The sequence below is a fragment of the Mus caroli genome, unplaced genomic scaffold (assembly GCF_978045245.1).
Source record: "Mus caroli unplaced genomic scaffold, Mus_caroli_1 scaffold_19, whole genome shotgun sequence".
In the NCBI taxonomy this organism is placed as follows: Eukaryota; Metazoa; Chordata; class Mammalia; order Rodentia; family Muridae; genus Mus; species Mus caroli.
Window position 1 is genome coordinate 55,944,902 of NW_028227274.1, and position 20,173 is coordinate 55,965,074.

At 39.1% G+C, this 20,173-nt stretch overlaps 1 protein-coding gene across 2 annotated transcripts in view; it reads left to right on the top strand.

Annotated features, from left to right (window-relative positions):
* Slc12a2 (solute carrier family 12 member 2) overlaps positions 1–10,163 on the top strand; it is a 65,548-nt gene extending 55,385 nt beyond the window's left edge. The window contains exons 21-27 of one of the 2 annotated variants that reach the window (XM_021150686.3): positions 390–437; positions 1,757–1,879; positions 3,109–3,220; positions 5,624–5,710; positions 6,501–6,636; positions 7,092–7,159; positions 9,252–10,163. In XM_021150686.3, coding sequence (XP_021006345.1) covers positions 390–437; positions 1,757–1,879; positions 3,109–3,220; positions 5,624–5,710; positions 6,501–6,636; positions 7,092–7,159; positions 9,252–9,387 — 710 coding nt within the window. In that variant the 3' untranslated portion in view covers positions 9,388–10,163. The remainder of the gene's footprint in view (positions 1–389; positions 438–1,756; positions 1,880–3,108; positions 3,221–5,623; positions 5,711–6,500; positions 6,637–7,091; positions 7,160–9,251) is intronic. The other variant, XM_029471904.2, reaches the window with a different exon arrangement.
* Positions 10,164–20,173: the final 10,010 nt, after the last annotated feature.

Here is a 20,173-nt window from a genome sequence, read left to right on the forward strand (position 1 = left end):
GTCTTGTGTGGTGACATAGTGACATGTTTAAGGCTATGTATTATCTGCAGAGATAACAGCTTCCATTGTACACACTGTAGTTTGACATTGTCAACTAATTTCAAGTATGAAAACTTAAAAGTTTACAAAATCTGGCTTTTTTGAATAATTTTGCAGAAATAAAATTTCAGGGTGGGTGTTAATCATTCACTCTGTGTGGTATATAGAAAATATGTTTTTAAAATATTAAACACTCAGTATAAAAAGATAACTAATTTTCAGTCTTAATCATTTCTCCTGGGCTGTTGCTTCACACTGTCTTGTTTATAATGTGCTCTATTTGCATTTCCAAACTTTATGATTATACAGGCAATTAACTTCATATTTTGTGTTTTTTAAACATAATCTAGATGAGGAAGAGGATGGCAAGACTCCAACTCAGCCACTGTTGAAAAAAGGCAGGCATTGTTCATCATTTTATTTTATTCCCTTCCATATTGTTAACTCTTTAATTCCAACCCTGTTATTTTCCTTTTATTTTAATTTAGTTTTAATTTTCATGGTGAGGTGATATTACAGTTGTCTATTAAATGCAGATTAGCAAAATTAATATTGTTCCAACTAAAGCATTAAATGTCACTGGGACAAGCTGTTATTTCACAGTCTTTTGAACCGTCATAGTGTTTCTGAAATACTCAAACCTGGAAAGGCAGGGGTTTTGTTTCTGGTTTTTCCTAATTAAACTGCATGGCTGAGAGGCTAAGCAGACACTGCGGGAGGGTCTGTGCAGTGCCACTTGCATTCTTCACCATCAGTTGTACCCAGCCAAATTCTCGATTTTGGTACTAATATATTTTTGTTTCAAAAATTGTGATATTTCTCACAGTCATGCTGCGTTTGGGAGATACAGTCATGTCAGCGTACATGAATTTTATGAGAAGGAGAGAGAGGTGAGAGTTATGGAGCAGTGTGGTTTGGTAGCCATATTTCATCATACAGAATCATTTGTCCTGTTTGCTTACACCCTGGCAGCATGGAAAGTGAATGATGGACTTCTGGGAAATGACCAGAGCTCCTTCTATGAATTTCTGTTTTTACAATTGTGCTACTGGAGTTTCATAATAGTCATTTGCTTGCTCACAGAGTCAATGCTGATTTTTTTTTTTTTAATTCCTAGAAATGTAACTGGGAACTTCTTTCAGACATGCAGCAAGTTTGTATCCTTTCCAAGGAGTTCCCACCATCTTTCTGTTACTCAGAGAAAGATGTAGTTATATGGCTTTAAAATTGGGCATCCCATATTGAGGGGACAGATGATAAATGAACACATCTCCCTGATAATTGTAAGAGTGATTGGTATTTCTCCAATCATCTTGCAATTACAGCTTTTATTTAATACTTTTGAACTCACTGAGATACCAGATAATAAAAGAAATACTAAGGAACAAGTATAAGCTTGGTTTGTTAGCCTAAAATAACTTCTCCAAAAAAATCAAAACAAGCTTTGTTAGTAATTGTTTGGTATTTAGGATTCCTGCATATTCACCAGTATATTAGACATTTGGATAATTTGGATAAGTTTACCTATTGTAAAACAAAAGGAACTTTTTTGTACTGAAATTATCTGTTATAAGCTCCTTCAGGCTTATGATGGAAGCCATATACAGCTATCTGCATATCAGTATCTGAATTTAGAAATGCTATGAAATTCTAGGAATATGGTAAAAAGAGATTTCATATTTACTTCCCTTATGTCATTTTTTGCTTAATCCTTCAGAATCCAAAGGCCCTATTGTGCCTTTAAATGTAGCTGACCAAAAGCTTCTTGAAGCTAGCACACAGTTTCAGAAAAAACAAGGGAAGAATACTATAGATGTCTGGTGGCTTTTTGATGATGGAGGTAAGGCCATTAATGTATTTATTTTATAAAAAAATTACTGAAAATGTAAGAATAGTGCTAAGAAATGGTATGCGTTCTTCCTGTGTTCAGGTTTCACTAGCATCCTCAGACAGCGTAAGAATCACTATGAGAACTGGGGGTCTCCTCAGGGTCTGTCATAGAGCAGGTGGCTTTGGCTCATCCTGGAACTTTATGACTGTCACTTTATTAACTATTATAGACCAGTTTATGGACTGTCACTCAATTTGGAATGCCGTTACATTGATCACAGTCAGTTTCAGGTTATGAATCTGTAGCAGAAATTGCACAGGAGTGGTACTGTGCATTTCTGTCTATGTCTCACCAAGAGTGTCACGTTAAGTGTATTTTTTTTCAGGCTTAACCCCTGAAAACTTGCTTTATCCTCTTTATGATACAGATGTGGTGGTAGGGCTTTGGAAGTTCTGCAAATAAACCATTCTCCTCACTCATGGTTCTGAACCAACTCTGTGACTCTGGGTGATACATTTTCACTCCCATCAGTCCTTCTTCATAACTGTCGGGCATTCATTGTAACGAAGAGCTTGTCTCTTCATTTTAAGTCATTGATTCTTGCTTTATCCAAAAGGATATAATGTGTTGTCATCATGCGTTTCTACATCCAGCCAGCAGGATCTTCCCTCGCTTCCCTAGGCTGACTTAATGTGTTCATTTGTCAAACGGTATGCATTTTGCGAGTCCCCTCCTAAAATAAGATATATTTTAGGCTTATCTCTTCCTTGTCGTGGAAAGAACCTTTTATCCACAAACTCTTGGTTCCTTTTAATGAAGAGTAGTACTTAGATGAAGCCATGCTTGTGGCTCCCTCAGCCACAAACCAAACTGGAGAAAACTTATAATGTGTATGTACTACATAGAGCTTCAAAGCCAATGCCAATCTACTTTCTCCCCCTTTCTATTTCAGTGTGAAGCTTGCTCGTACTAGGCTGTATTCATTTCCTACCCCTTTCTATATGCAGCTAATTTTCTGACTGCCTAGGACACCCTCTGATTTGATTGCTTACATAAAGAACTATCGTTCTTAGACTGGACCTCGATTCTTGGACCTCCTTGTGTGACAGACTTGTCAAGGGAAGACAAAAAAAAGAATTTTACTTTGAATTGTAGTTTTTTGAGACCAAGTTGAAACTGATTCTTATGTTTGCAATATTAGCATTTAAAAAAGGACTTACTGTATTTTTATAATTCAGGTTTGACATTGTTGATACCCTATCTTCTGACTACCAAGAAAAAGTGGAAAGATTGTAAGATCCGAGTATTCATTGGTGGAAAAATAAACAGAATAGACCATGACCGGAGAGCGTAAGTTTGTTTTAAGTTGAAGAACATTAATCAAATAGCCCTATCATGATAGAGATTTGATAAAATAAAAGCTACATCGGCCCTGAAGTATTAAGCACACTGCAAAAGTCTCATTAAATAGAACATGATTCTCTTTAATTTAACCTCCATGATTAAGTTATAAATACCTTTCCTTACATGTTATATTTTAACACATTGGCATTTTAGAAAGTCTTTACTAATACCTGCTCTGTCAGATGTTAGAAGCAGATCTTTAATCTTTTGAGAGAAAGTGCATGGAAATTGCCTTTTTATATATGGAGAAATTGTATGGACTTGGAGATGCCCAGAGTTCAGCATCTGTTTCATCTGCGTGTCAGTCCGCACTGCCAGGACTCTGGTTTCTGGTGCTTCTCTGCTGACCTGGTCCCCACAGGGTATTGCCCACATTGCTCCCAGTTTCATGTAGAAAGTCTGAGAGTTTTGACCCATCTTCCCACAATCCTGTAACCACTTCTAGACAGTGTGAGTGCTGCAGCGTGGCAGTGGGGGTTTCTGATGGTCTGTCTCCTCTTTTTCCATCTTGTCCCCACTTGAAATACATTCTTCATGCTGTTCTCGTTTTGGGCAATTTAGGCATTTTGGTCGACCCATTTTATCTCTTGTACATATCTCTTTATTTACACTTCTATGTAAATGTGCTGTACAACAAGACTTTTCCTGGCAAGACACAACACACAATGTACTCACTCCAGATAGGGATCCCAATACATGACCATACACATACTACCAATGTCCAACTTGTGAACCGATGAATTTTATTGGGGTTACTTACAGACGTATAGGTGAGGGGTTACTTGCAGGAGCAGAAGTGATTCAACGACAGCTACATTGCCAAAGCCCACCCCAGCATGGGTGATAGCTCACAGAAGCTGTGAAACCTAGAGCACACTGCACAGCCTGCAGGCAGTCAGCAGGCTGAAGAGTGGCCTTGTTTTTGCCTTTTGCAAGAAACTCAGGTCTAACGCTCATCCTGGCAGCTTTAGCTGCTTTTTGCTTCCAGACAGCTGGTCCTCTGGTCTCAGGGTCTTCTTTGCAGCTTGGCTTGCCTGAGGGTGACTCTCAGCAGCTTTATTGCTTCCTCTGGGAGAGAGGAGCCCAGTGAATATGGTCAGTTTCAGGAACTTCCTTTTTTTTTTTTTTTGGTTTTGAAGTCTTTTGAGTTATCTTTCTACTTAAGATAACACTTCTCTGCAAGATAGAGTGTATCAGGGTGGGAGGAAAGTGTTATACAACAAAGTGCTTCATTGTTTTGAACCCATCTCAGTTTTCAGCACTAGGCTTGAGTGTATCTCCCCATTTCCTCTCTCCAGCACATTTCTTTCCTGAAGTAACTAATTAATAGTTGAGACCACTCATTGCGTTTCTTAAATGTTAGTCTTGTAGGCTCTGTAACACTTAGCACTGTAACACTTGGTAGTTAAGATACACTAGAATTTAGTTAGGTATTTTTACTACAACAATAAATTGTGTAGGATATACTTGTCATGCCTTCCTTTTTAAAGCTTTTTATGAAACATAGGTGTTGTTTTATTAATTGCTTTTCTTGGGTGCTCGAGCTTACTGTTGTTACCCCTAGTATTTCGTGACTCCTGACCCAGACCTTGAACATGGTCTTTACCAAATGTCAGACTTGGCGTACTTTCTCTCACCATCTCCAAACACAATAGCATGAGTTTTTTCTCTTTTATGAACTGAATCTTAAACATGGCTTTAAAGGTTTTATTTGGGCCTTAAGATATTTTAAGATAAATCTAATAAGTAATAACCCAAGATAACTTAAAAGAGGCTTTATTGTTATTAAATCTATGTTTGCAATATGCTTTGACTAAAATTCATCAAGCGAGCTGTCCCGTTTCATTATGGACAGCCTTCTTTGCTCAGCCATAATTAGCTGCTGTATTCGTTACTTCCTCACTGCTATGAGGTGCCTGAATGACACGTTGAGAGAAGGAAGGGCTTGTGATAGCTCGCAGTCCGAGGGTACAGTAGTCCATCAGAGGAGGAAGGCATGCTGGCTGCTTATGCAGCCGTTGATCAGATTGTGTCTGCAGCCAGGAAACAGAAGCATCGCTGCTCAGTTTTTCTGGAAATTTACTTAGTGACACAGCCAAAAGTACGCCTCCTAAGTGATTCCAGATGGGGTGAAGATTTACCACGTACAGTAAGCAGGGAGATACACAGACTATAGTCATCTCTACTTGGGCAGTTGCAATGTTTTCTTTTTTAATGGAGAGTATGAGCTAATTCAGGAAATTTGAGCAGCAGCTGATAGACTTTCCCTCTAAGTCATCTTACCACATGTGTAGGGAGTAGTGATGCTTGTGAACATCCTTACCATGTCTGATTCTGTTCTTGTCATAGGATGGCTACTTTATTGAGTAAATTCCGGATAGACTTCTCTGATATCATGGTCCTTGGAGATATCAACACCAAACCAAAAAAAGAAAAGTAAGTTGCTGGATAAATTATTCTCTATACATCTCCAATTCCAGTAGCCTGTGCCGATGCAGATAATTTGACTTGAAATGATTACCTGCGCCTTTTCTCTGCCCTGAGTTACATTAAATGATGTACTACTAATTGGCTTGCCAGTGGTACCGGAGCAGGCTTTTAGGAATTCTTAGTTTTCTCAGGGGATTTCACTTCTTTACACGCTTTCTGAAGAGTGTTAGTGCAACAGAAGCTCCAGGGAGGTTTAAGTTTCTGATATTTCTTGCCCACAGTCATTGAAAGCATTTCATAGGATCGCAGCTTTCATACGATCAGATCCCTTGTTTACTTTTACTGTGAAAATCTGAGCGTTTCCCTATAACCATTGTCGTCAAGAGTCTTTTATTCAAAGTTACTACTCCTGGGATTGTCTTCCTGAAAAATGGCACAAAGAGGCAGTTTCTGTCTGTGCATATTTTATTAGATATAATTGTAATTAGTTTTAGGCATATGTTGAGTAAGTTACAGAGCTGGGATAAGAGTTATGTTTCCCATTGATTTGGAGATGATTTGCTGTGAGCAGAGTTGTACTCGGTGTGTCAATCTGAGGCGTCACTTTGGCTAACGCAGCACTGTTTGGTTGAGGGGCTGACACAGGGAAGAGCTAAGTCTGCCTAGGGGGTGAGCTTGGGAATTACTGCTTTGTACCTAAATTATAAAGATTGTTACAACTTATTGTTTACTATTTAAGATGTTCTTGATACGTAATTCAAAATAAGTTTGTTGGTATTCTCTCTACTCTTTAAAGCATTGTTGCTTTTGATGACATGATCGAGCCGTACAGACTTCACGAAGATGATAAAGAACAGGACATTGCAGATAAGATGAAAGAAGATGAGCCTTGGCGAATCACAGATAATGAGCTTGAGCTTTATAAGACTAAGGTATTTATTCTTCCCTCCTGTGTCCTTTTCATTAATCTTACATAGAATTCAATAGAATTACTGCTGCTGTAAATACCAAGCACTGTGATTTAATATAGCTACATAAATTAAACTTGCATTAAAGACATTTAATATATGAATGAAGCAGCATCCAATATATTTCTAAATGTTACTTTATTACACAAAATCTATTTTTGTTTTGCTGTTTTACAAACCATGCTGCTGCTGCTTCCTCCTCCTCTTCCTCCTCTTCTCCCTCTTCCTCCTCATTGTCTTCTTCCTCCTCCTCCTCTTTTTCTTCTTTGTTTGTCTTCCTCCCTCTTCTTTGGTAGTGCTAAAGATCTAGCCCATAGGTACATGGGCATGCACACTGCACACAAAGTTATAACCTGCCTTACACTGCACAATTCTAATTGCAAGGTATTTAGAAATGATTCTGTCATTTTTCATTTCAGACATATCGACAGATCAGGTTAAATGAATTATTAAAGGAGCATTCAAGCACAGCTAACATTATTGTCATGTAAGTATTGTTGGAATATGGTTTAAGCTTTTTATGAAAGTGCATCTGTGTATCTCTGTGTCTGTTTCTGCTATAACTACATACTATGGCAATAGTACTAATGATTCTTAAAAGATTCTTTTTAGATTTTCATATACTGAGTATTGTATTTATACATTCTCTTCTTCCCCCTCCCCTCTTAACTCTCACATGTCCAGCTTGCTTCCTCTCAAATTTGTGCCCTTTTCTTTAATTATTGTTATGATGAATTAAATAATAATAGTTAAAATAAGTTGTCATCACATATACCACCAAGTCCATTTAGTGTCACTCATGTTTTTAAGTCTGAGCACTTGGAGTTGGCTAAGAAGGAGGGGCTTATTCCTGGAGAAGACTGACTAACCACCTTTAGCTTTCTTAATCCCGGTGATGGCTCCTGAAGCTCCCCCTCCACACCGGCAGGCCAGTGAGTGCTGTCAGGCCCTACGTCACAGCACAGCCCCCGTCACTGTTGGACATGGGACAGCCCTCTAGCTTTTACAATCTTCCTGTCCCCTCCTAAGCCATATTCCCTGAACACATGTATCAAGTGGCGTCGAGTACCCTGAGTTCTGTTGTTCTGCACACTATGACCATGCCTTCCTCAGTGCTCTCTGAGTCCTGGGTGGAGAGTGGAGGGCACACATGTGATAAGAGATGCCATTTATGCCTGAGAACTCAGTCACTCACTAGGCACTTTGATAAATTGTGAGTTTGCATTAACGACTGCCCTGTGCAGAGACCCCCAACCAAAGCTGAGAGCAGCACCAACTACAGGTGTAAACCTGCTTAGGCAGTTAGACTACATGATTATTTAGCAGAACAGTAGAAGCAGGTTACCCACTAGGGCCATTGACATCCCCAGCCCTGCTTCTAACCCTGTTCACAGGACCAGACATGATTTCCCTCCTGTAGAGAAGGCCTTAGATCCTGACATGTGGTCACACCACTGTTGGTTGGTTTGTGTTTTTTCTATTACATTTTGTGTTTGTTTATTCTATAGTTCAGACTGACCTTAAACTTGGAGCAGTTCTCTCTGCCTTTGCCTCTCAGTCTACAAGGCCTGGCTAATAAGTGCTTGGAGTTAGTCAAAAGGACATTACCTATAAACAGGAAAACTCAAACTTTAAAATATAGTTGCTTTCATGATGTGGACCTAGCAATTTATACATGGATAAGAGACTCACTGTACCCTTGTATTAATCTAAGTAATTTTTTTATGTTATTCTGAACTTTTATGTTCATATTTAATTTCCTGGGGGGGCCACAAGTGTGAGTGGCACGGGGAAGGCTCTGGCAGTAGAATGTGGATCCCAGACAACTTTCTCATGAAGATAACTCTATGCTATTTAGAAGATTTACTTCGGTAGTGGTTGATGTGTGAATCTGCCCCATGTTGCCCGTGCAGCTGGTTTCTGTTCAGACAGGCTGACTATGAATTAGATACAAGTGCCAGTGCCTGTTTGAGCCTATGTTTCCTCTGCTGAACTGTGTTGTGTAGACATGACTTAAACCTGGATTTCTTCAACTCTGAATCCTGTGTACCTTGGGATAAAAGAAGAGCTCAGGCAACTAGATGCCAAGACACATGATAAAATATGGTGACACTAAAACACTAAAGAACTGTTAGGGTGACGGAGCACATTTTCAGTTTCTGTTGTTGGTGGGAGAGACAGTAAACCATAGAAATTTAGAATGGATCCTTATAGGCCAAAAAGTCACTACCATGCTCCGTAGATAGAAATACAAGTTCACAAGAAAAGGTAAAGTTAATAGGCTTATTATAATTCATCTTTCACCTATAACTTCCATTCACAGTTTTCCTCTAAAGAATCCTTAGTGAAGGGAAAATTTGAAATCAATATTAAATAGGAATTTTAGGTGTTGAAGTTCAAACAAATTCTTACTCTTATGGACAAATGTTTGAAAATCTTTTCAAACCTAGAAACCGGAGGACAGTGAAGTGAGTCTGTAAGAAGTCACTGCTGCATTTATACAGAATCCCTCCATTGATTGGGACCTAATTAATAATGGCTTCATTTTCGTCTCAGTATCTCTCTCATTCTGGTCCTAGGAGTCTTCCAGTCGCACGGAAAGGTGCTGTGTCCAGTGCTCTGTACATGGCTTGGTTAGAAGCTCTCTCGAAGGACCTGCCACCAGTCCTCCTGGTTCGTGGGAATCATCAGAGCGTCCTTACCTTCTACTCATAACTGTTCTGCACCGTGGACTTCCTCTAAGAATGGCACTTCTGTGCCTAGTCAAAGTGACTGAATCGTCAGGAACACCACAACATCACAGTGGCAAACAGGGACTGCTTCACTACATTATTGGAAAGCACATGGAAAGTTGCCCCATTGATAAATAGATGGAGACTTCAGTTGTAGTCTATTCCAGATCTCAATCTTAATGACTGCTAATTCTTTCTTGTTGGACTGGAGTTCATGAGAGTAAAATTTTCCTTTGCTACTTGAAAGCAATAAGAGTGAGTTATTTTTTGATTGCTGAAAGGAGTGCAAAGCCTTTAGCCTTGAGGTGCCTTCTGAAATAACCAAATTTCATCCAGAGATCTGTCGTCTTTTGTAAATTTCTAGAATGTTAAACTCTGCCTTCAGATGTTATTCTTGTTTTTAATCTCTGTCATCCTAAGTGGACACTGCTTTTCTCCTCCCACCGACCAGTTAGTGTTGAGAACTGTGTGTTTTGTATTACTTTTGTCAAAGTATCTGTTAGATACTGAAGAGGATTAAGACAAGCTAGTAAAATATGTGGGGAAAGTATCCAAAAAATGGAGCCCAAGGTTAGGTTTATATGAATATATATATATACATTTAGAGCTAGGAAAAAGAGGCCCAGACCACCATTTCTAACTTTTGGTTAGAATTATTATTATTATTTCTTTTAAATCATAAGAGATGACTGATCTACCCAGTACTTCATGTATAATGCTTAAAAAAAAAATCATGTTTTTCTTTTTTAAACAAAACCGTGAGATCATTTGTATTATTTTTAAAAGATCTCTTTTGATTTAGAATTTTCTCTCAAATGTGAGGGACTTTTATGACATGCTAACATATTTTTTAGAGGAAATTTAGACAAAGCAGTGCCATTTAATAGAACATTTCAATAAACACTATGGGGATTTCACTGTCCTATGCCATCCTTTATTTAAAAAAAAAAGATTAAAATTTTATCAATGGTTAAATGGACCACTGTTTCCTTAGTGAAATGGTTTTAGGCTTAATTTATTCAAGTATCAAGTACAGTTAGTCTTAATACACTCAGGTTTGAACAGATTATTCTGAACATTGAAATTTAATCCATTCTTAATACTTTAAAACTTGTGTTAAAGAAAACTGCCAGTTTGTGCATTTGACCTTGTCGTCTGCTAATGCACTCGACAGCGCGCATGTGCACATGTGCTGCCTGAAAGCTTTATATGCAGACAGACAGCGCGCATGTGCACACGTGCTATCCTGAAAGCTTTATATACAGTTGTTAGTGTGAAGTTTCTCAGCTTCAAGGAAGGATTTTCTAAAAACATTTCAAGGGATTCATAGCTACATGTCTGTATGTGTGTATGTTATATACATACACAGGTGCATATGTGTATATGTAATGAAATTTATGTTGCCAGTGTTTCAGATTTTAAAGTGATCATGATTTGGTAGATTACAGATTTGTTTTGTTGTTGTTTTAGTTTTTTCTTTTTCTTTTTTTAAGTAAACATTCAAATCAGATCAAGCAAGACATTAAAGATTTCACGGAGGACAGAGACAATTTGAAGACCATAGTGTGACTTCATACAGTTATACAGTTAGGTAAAGGGCTGACAAGTGGATGATCTCTAAGTTTCGGTAGAGAACGTACCCAGACTTTAGTCATCTTAAGGGAAATGTCAGAAAAGCATTATCAGTTATGGGGTATTTGTGCTGCGTGGGTGCACACTGGGTCAGTACCAGCCGGATATCTTCTCATTTCCATTCAGAATATTAAGAAAACAGGTTAAATGATTTTTTTTAAAAAAGTTTTTCTTACATTATAATACAATATTTTCCATTTGTTGTAAATTTTGCAGAGTTTAGGGCAGTATAAAAGAGTCCTATCAGGAAACCATACCATGCGTGAATTTGCTGAATGGAAGCTAGGGTGTGGGCCGAGCGCTGCTATCTTGAAATGTGCACAGGTAGTCTTGCCTGCCTTTTACTTTTAAAGCTTTTTTCCCCCCATTCAGGAACTTCATTGTGAGCTGTACGACAGAAACTAAATATCATACATGTTACACGTGTGTTTAAAGGACACACAATGGATCTCCATGCACCTAACAGGGAGGGTGATACTGTTTGTGACGTAATGTTAGCAGCAGGTTTCCACCTTTAAAAACTACCATTACGTTGGCTAACACTGGCTGCCAGGTCAAACAGTCTCAAGGTTGCAGTCGTACTCTAAAGTGAAAATTCTCAACCATTAGTTCTTAGAGATGCTAGCTAGTATTAAAGCTATTTTTATTTTATGCCGACTTTTGATTATTTTGATGCCAAATTATTTTTTAGTCCTAATCATTGATAATAACTTAAAAATAATTATGCAGTGGCCTTTGAGCTCATTATTATGTTAGGTAAAAAATCCGGTGGGTTCAAAGAGAACATTGGTGTTGATTATTAACAGGTAACTAAATCAGATATTTATTTGTTGCGTCTTTTTCTTTATGCTTTTAAGTTTTCCTCTTTACTTTTTTTCATATTGCTTTCTGACGTGTGTGTGTGTGTGTGTGTGTGTGTGTGTGTGTGTGGTTTTTTTTTTTTTAAGACTATGGAAATAATTTAAAGAGTTGAGCTCTGGTGATTATCTGCTAAGTTTGAAATGTAATATTTTGATAATACTGTACTGTTCCTGTGACAGATGCCTTTGTAATGTTTTAACCCTGAGCATTGCGGTTGCTGCTTTGTACAGAAGTTACTGCAATAAAGGAAGTGGAGTCATCACAACTTTAATACTTACTCTTGCCTTTACCTGTCATGTCACTTAGGTGCCTGTGTCTGAAGTGGCCATGGTGAAGTGGAGCGAGCTGGTTTCCACCTCTAGTCTCCGGATGGCTGACTGTTGCTTCTGACTTTTTACTAAACTGTTCAGGGCACTGCTGTAGCCTTTCTAATTCCTAGTCTGGGGCCAGGCTTCTCAGGGGGAAACTAAACGATTAAAAGGGATTCATGTTCCTTAAGTTGTATATTTTTGCTCCTGGGATTTTTTTGTTTGTTTGTTTATCTGGTAAGCTGATTTGCAGTTTACAAAGCATTTTCCCTCGCTCATTTGGGACCCTTCAGTGTGTTACACGTGCTTTTACTCTTAAGAAAGCAACTTAGAGCAGTTACAAAGTTTGCTAAAGGTTATAGAAGTTGCTAAAGACATTGGCCCAAGCCAGGGATCTGTGCATTCACTGCTGTTCAGTGAGACATCTGAGACCCAGCACGCCTTGCAAACTCCCCTTCCACCCTGCCCTTCAGGGCTGCCTAGCATTTACATTACAGCTGCAGATAGATCCTTGTTCCAGGTTGCATCAAAGATCTGAGGCCATGTATGAGCGTCCACTTGCGGTTTTCATTTATTTCCAAGTACGCTCCCCTTTGTGTCCCTTTACTTGGTCTTTGGGAACTTAATAAGGATTCAAAAGTCACTATGACATTTTAATTTTAAAGAAGAACCAGTAGGGGTTACTCATTCCTGACGAGGGGATGTTACAGTCGATATGCAATTGTTAATATATACCAGGAGGTAGGTAGAGTAGTCTGAAGCAGCCCATGGTGAAGGCACTGCAGTCCTCAGATGCCCTATTCTGTCTCCGACAGTAAATAGACAAGGTGTGTTAATAGCTGAGCTGTGATGATCAGTCTAATTGTTTTTATAAAATCTGGTGGCAAAATAAGACTTCAGAATCGTCATTCTAGAGAAGATGTAGACTTGTCACTTCCTTGGTGTGTAGGTGTACCCCAGTCTGTTGTCTTTACAGACCAGGGACCCATTTCCCAGATGTTTGCCCATGAGTACAAATGTCCCATATGCTCTACCCACAACCAAAAGCTAAACTGTTTACAATCCATGAAATAGAGTGAGTGATTCTTGGTTTAAAAGCCTGACTCATTTCTCAGTGAAGTTGTATCAAAATATTGCTGAAGCATTTGTTAGAAAATTGTTAAGATTTTGTCCTGGAAGAAGATGGAATTTAGTCTAAAGAAAAAAACATCTCATAGGCTAACTTTAGACTCAACTTTCTCATCTTTAATAACAGACATACACAAAGATAATATTAAAGTTTAAAAGGCAGTGTTTCATATTTACAGAGCTATGTGGAAGAAGATAGAAGGTGAGTGTCTTAGTTAGGGTTTCTATTCCTGCACAAACATCATGACCAAGAAGCAGTTGGGGAAGAAAGGGTTTATTTGGCTTACACTTCCATACTGCTGTTCATCACCAAAGGAAGTCAGGACTGGAACTCAAGCAGGTCAGAAAGCAGGAGCTGATGCAGAGGCCATAGAGGGATGTTCTTTACTGGCTTGCTTCCCCTGGCTTGCTCAGCCTGCTCTCTTATAGAACTGAGACTACCAGCCCAGAGATGGTCCCACCCACAAGGGGCCTTTCCCCCTTGATCACTAATTGAGAAAATGCCTTACAGCTGGATCTCGTGGAGGCACTACCTCAACTGAAGCTTCTTCTCTGTGATAACTCCAGCTGTGCCAAGTTGACACAAAACTAACCAGTACAATTGACTCCTTGTCAACTTGACACACAAACACATCACTAGTAAGCCTCAACCCTTACATTCTTATTCATCCCCAAGATCTAGATAACTTTAAAAGTTCCACAGTCTTTACATATTCTTAAAATTTCAATCTCTTTAAAATATTCATCTCTTTTAAAACCCAAAGTCTTTTTACAATTAAAAGTCTCTTAACTGTGGGCTCCACTAAAATAGTTTCTTCCTTCAAGAGGGAAAAATATCAGGGCACAGTCACAATCAAAAGCAAAAATCAATCTCCAACCGTCCAATGTCTGAGATCCAACTCATGATCTTCTGGGCTCCTCCAAGGGCTTGGGTCACTTCTCCAGCCGTGCCCTTTGTAGCACATGTATTGTCCTCTAGGCTCCAGATGCCTGTACTCCACTGCTGCTGCTCTTGGTGGTCATTTCATGGTACTGACATCTCCAAAACACTGCATGACCCCTTCAGTCCTGGGCCGCCAATTGGAACTGAGGCTGCACCTTCACCAATGGCCTTCCATGGCCTCTGAGTGCTGAGCCTCAGCTGCTCTGCATGACCCCTTCATGCCTTCAAAACAAGTACCACCTGGGTGACCCTTATACATTACCAAGTCCCGCTGCAGCAGGAGTACAACCGTGGCTATCTCTGGAACACAGTCTCTTTGTGCTTTCAGAAAACACTTCCCAGAAGATGTCACCTCAACGATGCTGGTCTCTTCTTAATCACCGCTAATTTCTTAGCTCCAGCTAACCAGCATCAATAGTCCCAGTAATGCAAAGGTTTTGCTTTAGTAGTTCTGGTATCTTGTTAATCACAGCTGATTCTTCAGCCCCAGCTAACCAGAACCACAGAATATTCAAACTCCAAAATAGCAATGGCCCTGATAAGAGTCTTTAATTTTTCCTCTGAAATTTCACAAGCCAGGCCTCCATCTTCTGCACTGTTCTCAACATTATCTTCCGAGCTCCTACACAACATCTGACAGAGCTCTTAACACCGAATGGATCTTCTAGTCCAAAGTTCCAAAGTCCTTCCACAGTCCTCCCCAAAACATGGTCAGGTTGTCACAGGAATAACCCACTATGCTGGTACCAATTTGTCTTAGTCAGGATTTCTATTCCTGCACAAACATCATGACCAAGAAGCAGTTGGAGAGGAAAGGGTTTATTCAGCTTACATTTCCACATTGCTGTTCATCACTGAAAGAAGTCAGGACTGGAACTCAAGCAGGTCAGAAAGCAGGAGCTGATGCAGAGGCCATGGAGGGATGTTCTTTACTGTCTTGCCTCCCCAGGCTTGCTCAGCCTGCTCTCTTATAGAACAGACTACCAGCCCAGAGATGGTCCCACCCACAAGGGGCCTTTCCCCTTGATCACTAATTGAGAAAATGCCTTACAGCTGGATCTCGTGGAGGCATTTCCTCAACTGAAGCTCCTTTCTCTGTGATAACTCCAGCTGTGTCAAGTTGACACAAAACTAGCCAGTACAGTGAGCTTGCCTTTTTACATTTTAAATCCAAAGAAACCAAGCAGTAATCCAGTTTTGAGAGTGAGCAGTTCTCCACCTGTAGGTTGCAACCCTTTGGGATCGGTCCTGCATGTCAGATGGTTACAATTCATAACAGTAGCAAAATTACAGTGATGAAGTAGGGATGGAAATACTTTTCTGGTTGGGGTCAGCACAACATGAGGAACTGTATTAAAGCATTAGGAAAGTTGAGAACCACTGGGTATATTGAATAGCCAGTAAGTCCCAAGTTCTTTTTTCTTTTGAGTATTTTGTTTTTGCTCTCTTCCAACTCCTCCCATTCTTTACACATTTCTACTATCCCAGCATTATATTCTTTTTCTCTTTCAAAACAAAAATACCCATTACAAACAAACATCAAAACAAGCAACAGACCAGCAAGACAAATAAATTGAAACAAAAAGTCTACACACAAAAAATAAATGTAGTTTGTTTTGTGTTGGGCAGCTACTGGGCATGGGGCCTGCTCTGGAGTGTGATTGGTATACCATGATCTATTGGAGGAAACTATTTTTCCCTTGGCTCCATTATCAGTTGCAAATAACTTCTTTGTTAGGAATGGGACCTCATGTCTGCTTTTCCTTCTCAGTGCTGGAATCCCATCTGGCTTGAACCTACCCATGGCTTGTGTGTGCTTCCACAATCTATAAATTCTTATGTGTGCACTACTTGTAGTTGGAAGATGCTGTTTCTTCTGAGTCATCCATCACCTCTGACTGTTAAAAATCTTTCTGCCCCATCTTGTGCATAAATTCCTGAGCCCTGAGGGGTAGGGTCTGATAAAGGCATCTCATTTAGGGCTCCGTACTCCAAACTCTCTCATGCTCTGCACTTTGTTCTAGTAGTGGGTCACAGTCTATTTTGCCACATTTAAAAATAGCTGTACTGGCTTGCTTCTTGGGTCTATTTGCTTGGAATACTTCTTCATGTTTGCCCTGAGGTGATATGTATCCTTATTGGTGAGGTGTATTTCTTGGTTGTGTTTCTTCAAGAAGAGATATGGATACTCTTTTCTAATCAAGTCTGTTATTCTATGTTTTCCTTAGAAAATCGAAGCAATTAATATTGAAAGCCATTAGCAAAGAGTGATGATTTATTGATTTCTGTTTATTTTTTACAACGCTCTAGTTTTTCCATCTATTTCTGCTTGACAGCTCCAGTGTTTAGTTGAGTATAGAATAACGATGGGATTGCCCATCCTTCTTTGCAGTTAGATGGAGTCATGTGGTCATATTTGAACAAACTTCAGTTCCAAAGCCATACTTGGTAGTATTTCTGTAAGATTCCGGCTATTTTATTGGTGTGGTATGGATATTTTTATTTTCTTGATTTTTCTGTTCTTAGGTTATTTACTCCTTTTGTCCTTTTGGGGTGTAGCTAACATCGTCAGGCTGCAGTTTTCCTTCTTGTGCCTTCTGTAGAGCTGGATTAATATTGTGTAGATTTGATTTTATCATAGGATATTTTTCTTTTCCATTGATTATGACAGATAGTTTTGCTGGGTATAGTTTGAGCTGCCATCTGTGGTCCCTTAGCTCACAGAACATTCATCCACTCCTGGCTTTCAAAGTCTCCTTTGAGAAGCGAGGTATTATCTAATGGGCCTGCTTTTATGTTATTTGGTCTTTTTCCCCTTGCAGCTTTTAAGTATCCTTTTGCTTTTGTTGTTCTGTGCATTTGGTGTTTGTGTTATTATGTTTCATGGGGAATTTCTTCTTGGTTCTGTTTGATATTCTCTATGCTTCTTGTAACACACTAAACATCTCTTTCTTTAGACTGGGGAAATTTTTCTCTATGATTTTGTTAAAAATATTTTCTGTGTCTTTTTGTGTATGAATTTCTTCTCCTTCCTCTATACCCGAGGAAGATATATTATTATTTGTTATTTGTGAGTTTGGTTTTTGCATTGTATTCTAGATTTCCTGGATATTTTTGTGACTGGGTTTGTTTTTTTTTGTTGTTGTTGTTTTTTTTTTTAAGATTTAACTTTTTTTTTCTTTGAGTAAGCTATCCATTTATTCAAGTCTTCAAGACCTGAATTTTTCTTTTCCATGACTTTTAATCTGTTGGCGAGACCTACTTGGGAGATTGTAGTTTGACATCCTAAGTTTTTTATTTCTAGCTGATTTCAGTGTTGTTTACGTCTATAATTATGTTTCACTGTTAAATTACACTTTCATATCTTGAATTGTTTTCATTTCATTCAACTGTGTTTCCATGGTCTTCATTAAGACATTTATTCATATCCTCTTTAAGGTTCTTGAACATACTAGTAATTAACTATTTTGAAGTCACTGTCCTGTGCTACAGCTGAGTAACTTTTCTCTGGGCCTATTATTACAATAAAATTTCTGGCTTCTGGATGATGCAAATGCTTTGGCTGTTCTTGTTTGTGTTGTGTTTGTTGTTCTGGAATCTAGGCATTCGAACTTTGGTGTTTGGATTACTTCTCAATGTGGCTATCCGGGCTTCTCGTTAATACAGGTGAATCTTCTGTTGGGTTGCTGTTGCCCACTCTGGATTTCTAGGCAAGTGTGGTGGCTGGAATATCCCAGGTAGAGTCAGCAGGTGACACAAAGGAATGGAGATGAACTTGGAGGAAAGGCTGAGAGGGGCAGGGGGCAGTAGATTGAGAGACCTTAGGTCTGCACCAAGAGGCAAAGTTCCCGGGGAATAAAGGTAAGGGGAGGGAAGGAGCTCTTGCAAGCAGGCTGCAGCAGTACTGTCTAGATAGACCAGAATGGATGTCAGGAAGGATACTGTAAATCATCATTTGCCCCCCAGCCAAGCATATGTACTAAGGAGGTTCCTGGTAGGAAGTGTTCCTGGGGTTTAGTGGGTGAAATGAAGAAACGGAGATTGGATGGAAGGGAAGACTGAGAGAGGCAGCCAGAAAGAACTCATGGGACTCTGAATCTTGGTGGAATCACAGCCCAGCAGGAAATGAAACTGATTACTGTTCAGTCTACAAAATGTTCAGTCTACTATTATTCCGCTTAAACCATGAATACTCTTTGAATTCCTAAAATGCTCTGCTACGATATTTAGAAGATGATAAGGATGATTTGGGAACGGGGAAGGACACCCATGACAGTAGGACAGAAAGCCACACTCACCCCAAGAAGCTCATAGAGTCAACGGTTTGCCTTTTCTTTGAAATTTAAGCGTTCACAGCTACATCTCCCTCTGCAAAATAGAGAATTGTAAACAATGGAGGTCATTTCATTCCCTGATTTGGTTTTTAAGGTAGACTGATCCAATCAGCATCTCCTGTGAGCTACGTGATCCCAGGCTCAGCACGACAGCCTACATGATGCCCGTGGCCTGCTTCCTGGGTGCACCCATGGAGGTCATCTTTGTTTATGTTCTCACATCTGGGATTTTAGTATTATTGACATAAACTTCACAGTTGATCCCCACCCAGCCCAGTAAACACACAGCACAGGTGTGTTTTATATTCAAACACTGATGCCAACAAAGTTTCTCAAGTTGTCACCTGCAAGCTTACATCAGAATCTACCACTAAAGATTACTTACTCTGTTTGCCTGGCATGGGCAAAGTTGTTTATGCTCATAACCACACATAACCATAATTCATTCCTGGTGCATCACAACTATCTAAAATGACAGTCTACACATCATTCCTTCATACAACTCTCCCTTCCCCTATGTGGAGTCATTTCATTAGTTTTTCTATGGATACATACATTTCTAGTATCCTCCTCACAATTCTTTCCTTGTTCATATTCTGGTCCTGGATCAAAATAAAATCCTAGGCATCACAGGTGTTGATTACATTATTTTGATTTCCTATAGAATTATCCAGTTTCCATTACACTAAAACCATACAAAACAGTGTGCTGAATCGCCTATTTATGTCATTTGTACCATGATTTGATATTTTGTTTATGTCTTAGAAGAACTTTTAGTTTTGTTAATAATCTGGAAGAATTTCCCTTAGCTTTGGATGCTAAAAAGTTTTGGTTTCCTTTGGACATAAAGGAATTAGATTTTTTCCTTCAAGTGAATTTAGATTTTGTGCTTCTGTCTGCACTAGCACTGGGAAAGCTCAGATCCAAAAACTGTGTGAGGTTATTAATAATTGCACATCGCAAGTGAGCATATCACCACTGTCCTTTGATTTTGACTTTGACTATGTTTGTTGTGATATATAATAAAAATAGAAATAATAAAAAAATAAAAGTACACCTGCAAACTCTCTAACAACAAGAGCAGATATTTGGGTATTATTAAGCAAAGTGGAAAAATAACTTCTGTAGGTCAGCCCAGGAGGAAGCCCGTTGCCTTTCCAAATCAGAGACGCATCTTCAGGTATTCCCTGGGTCTTCTTGAAGCACATGTGTTGTTTTCAAGTACTATATGAGTATTACTACATAATAATATAAATTTCAACAAACTCTATGAGTGTCTTACCTCATGTATAGTATATGTGTGCAAGAAATCATACATTAATGTTTAATTAACATTAATAAACATTAATGTTTAATTGAATTCAGATCTCTTCCCTGTAGAGAGAATATCTCACATATTGTATGGATGCATCACCCATCAATTAAAAAGCCTATGGCCCATGGCTTAGGCAAGGAGAGAGAGAGAGAGAGAGAGAGAGAGAGAGAGAGAGAGAGAGAGAGAGAGAGAGAATGAATTCTGGGATAGAGACAGGAAGGAGATCAGCCTGGGAAGATGTGAGGAGA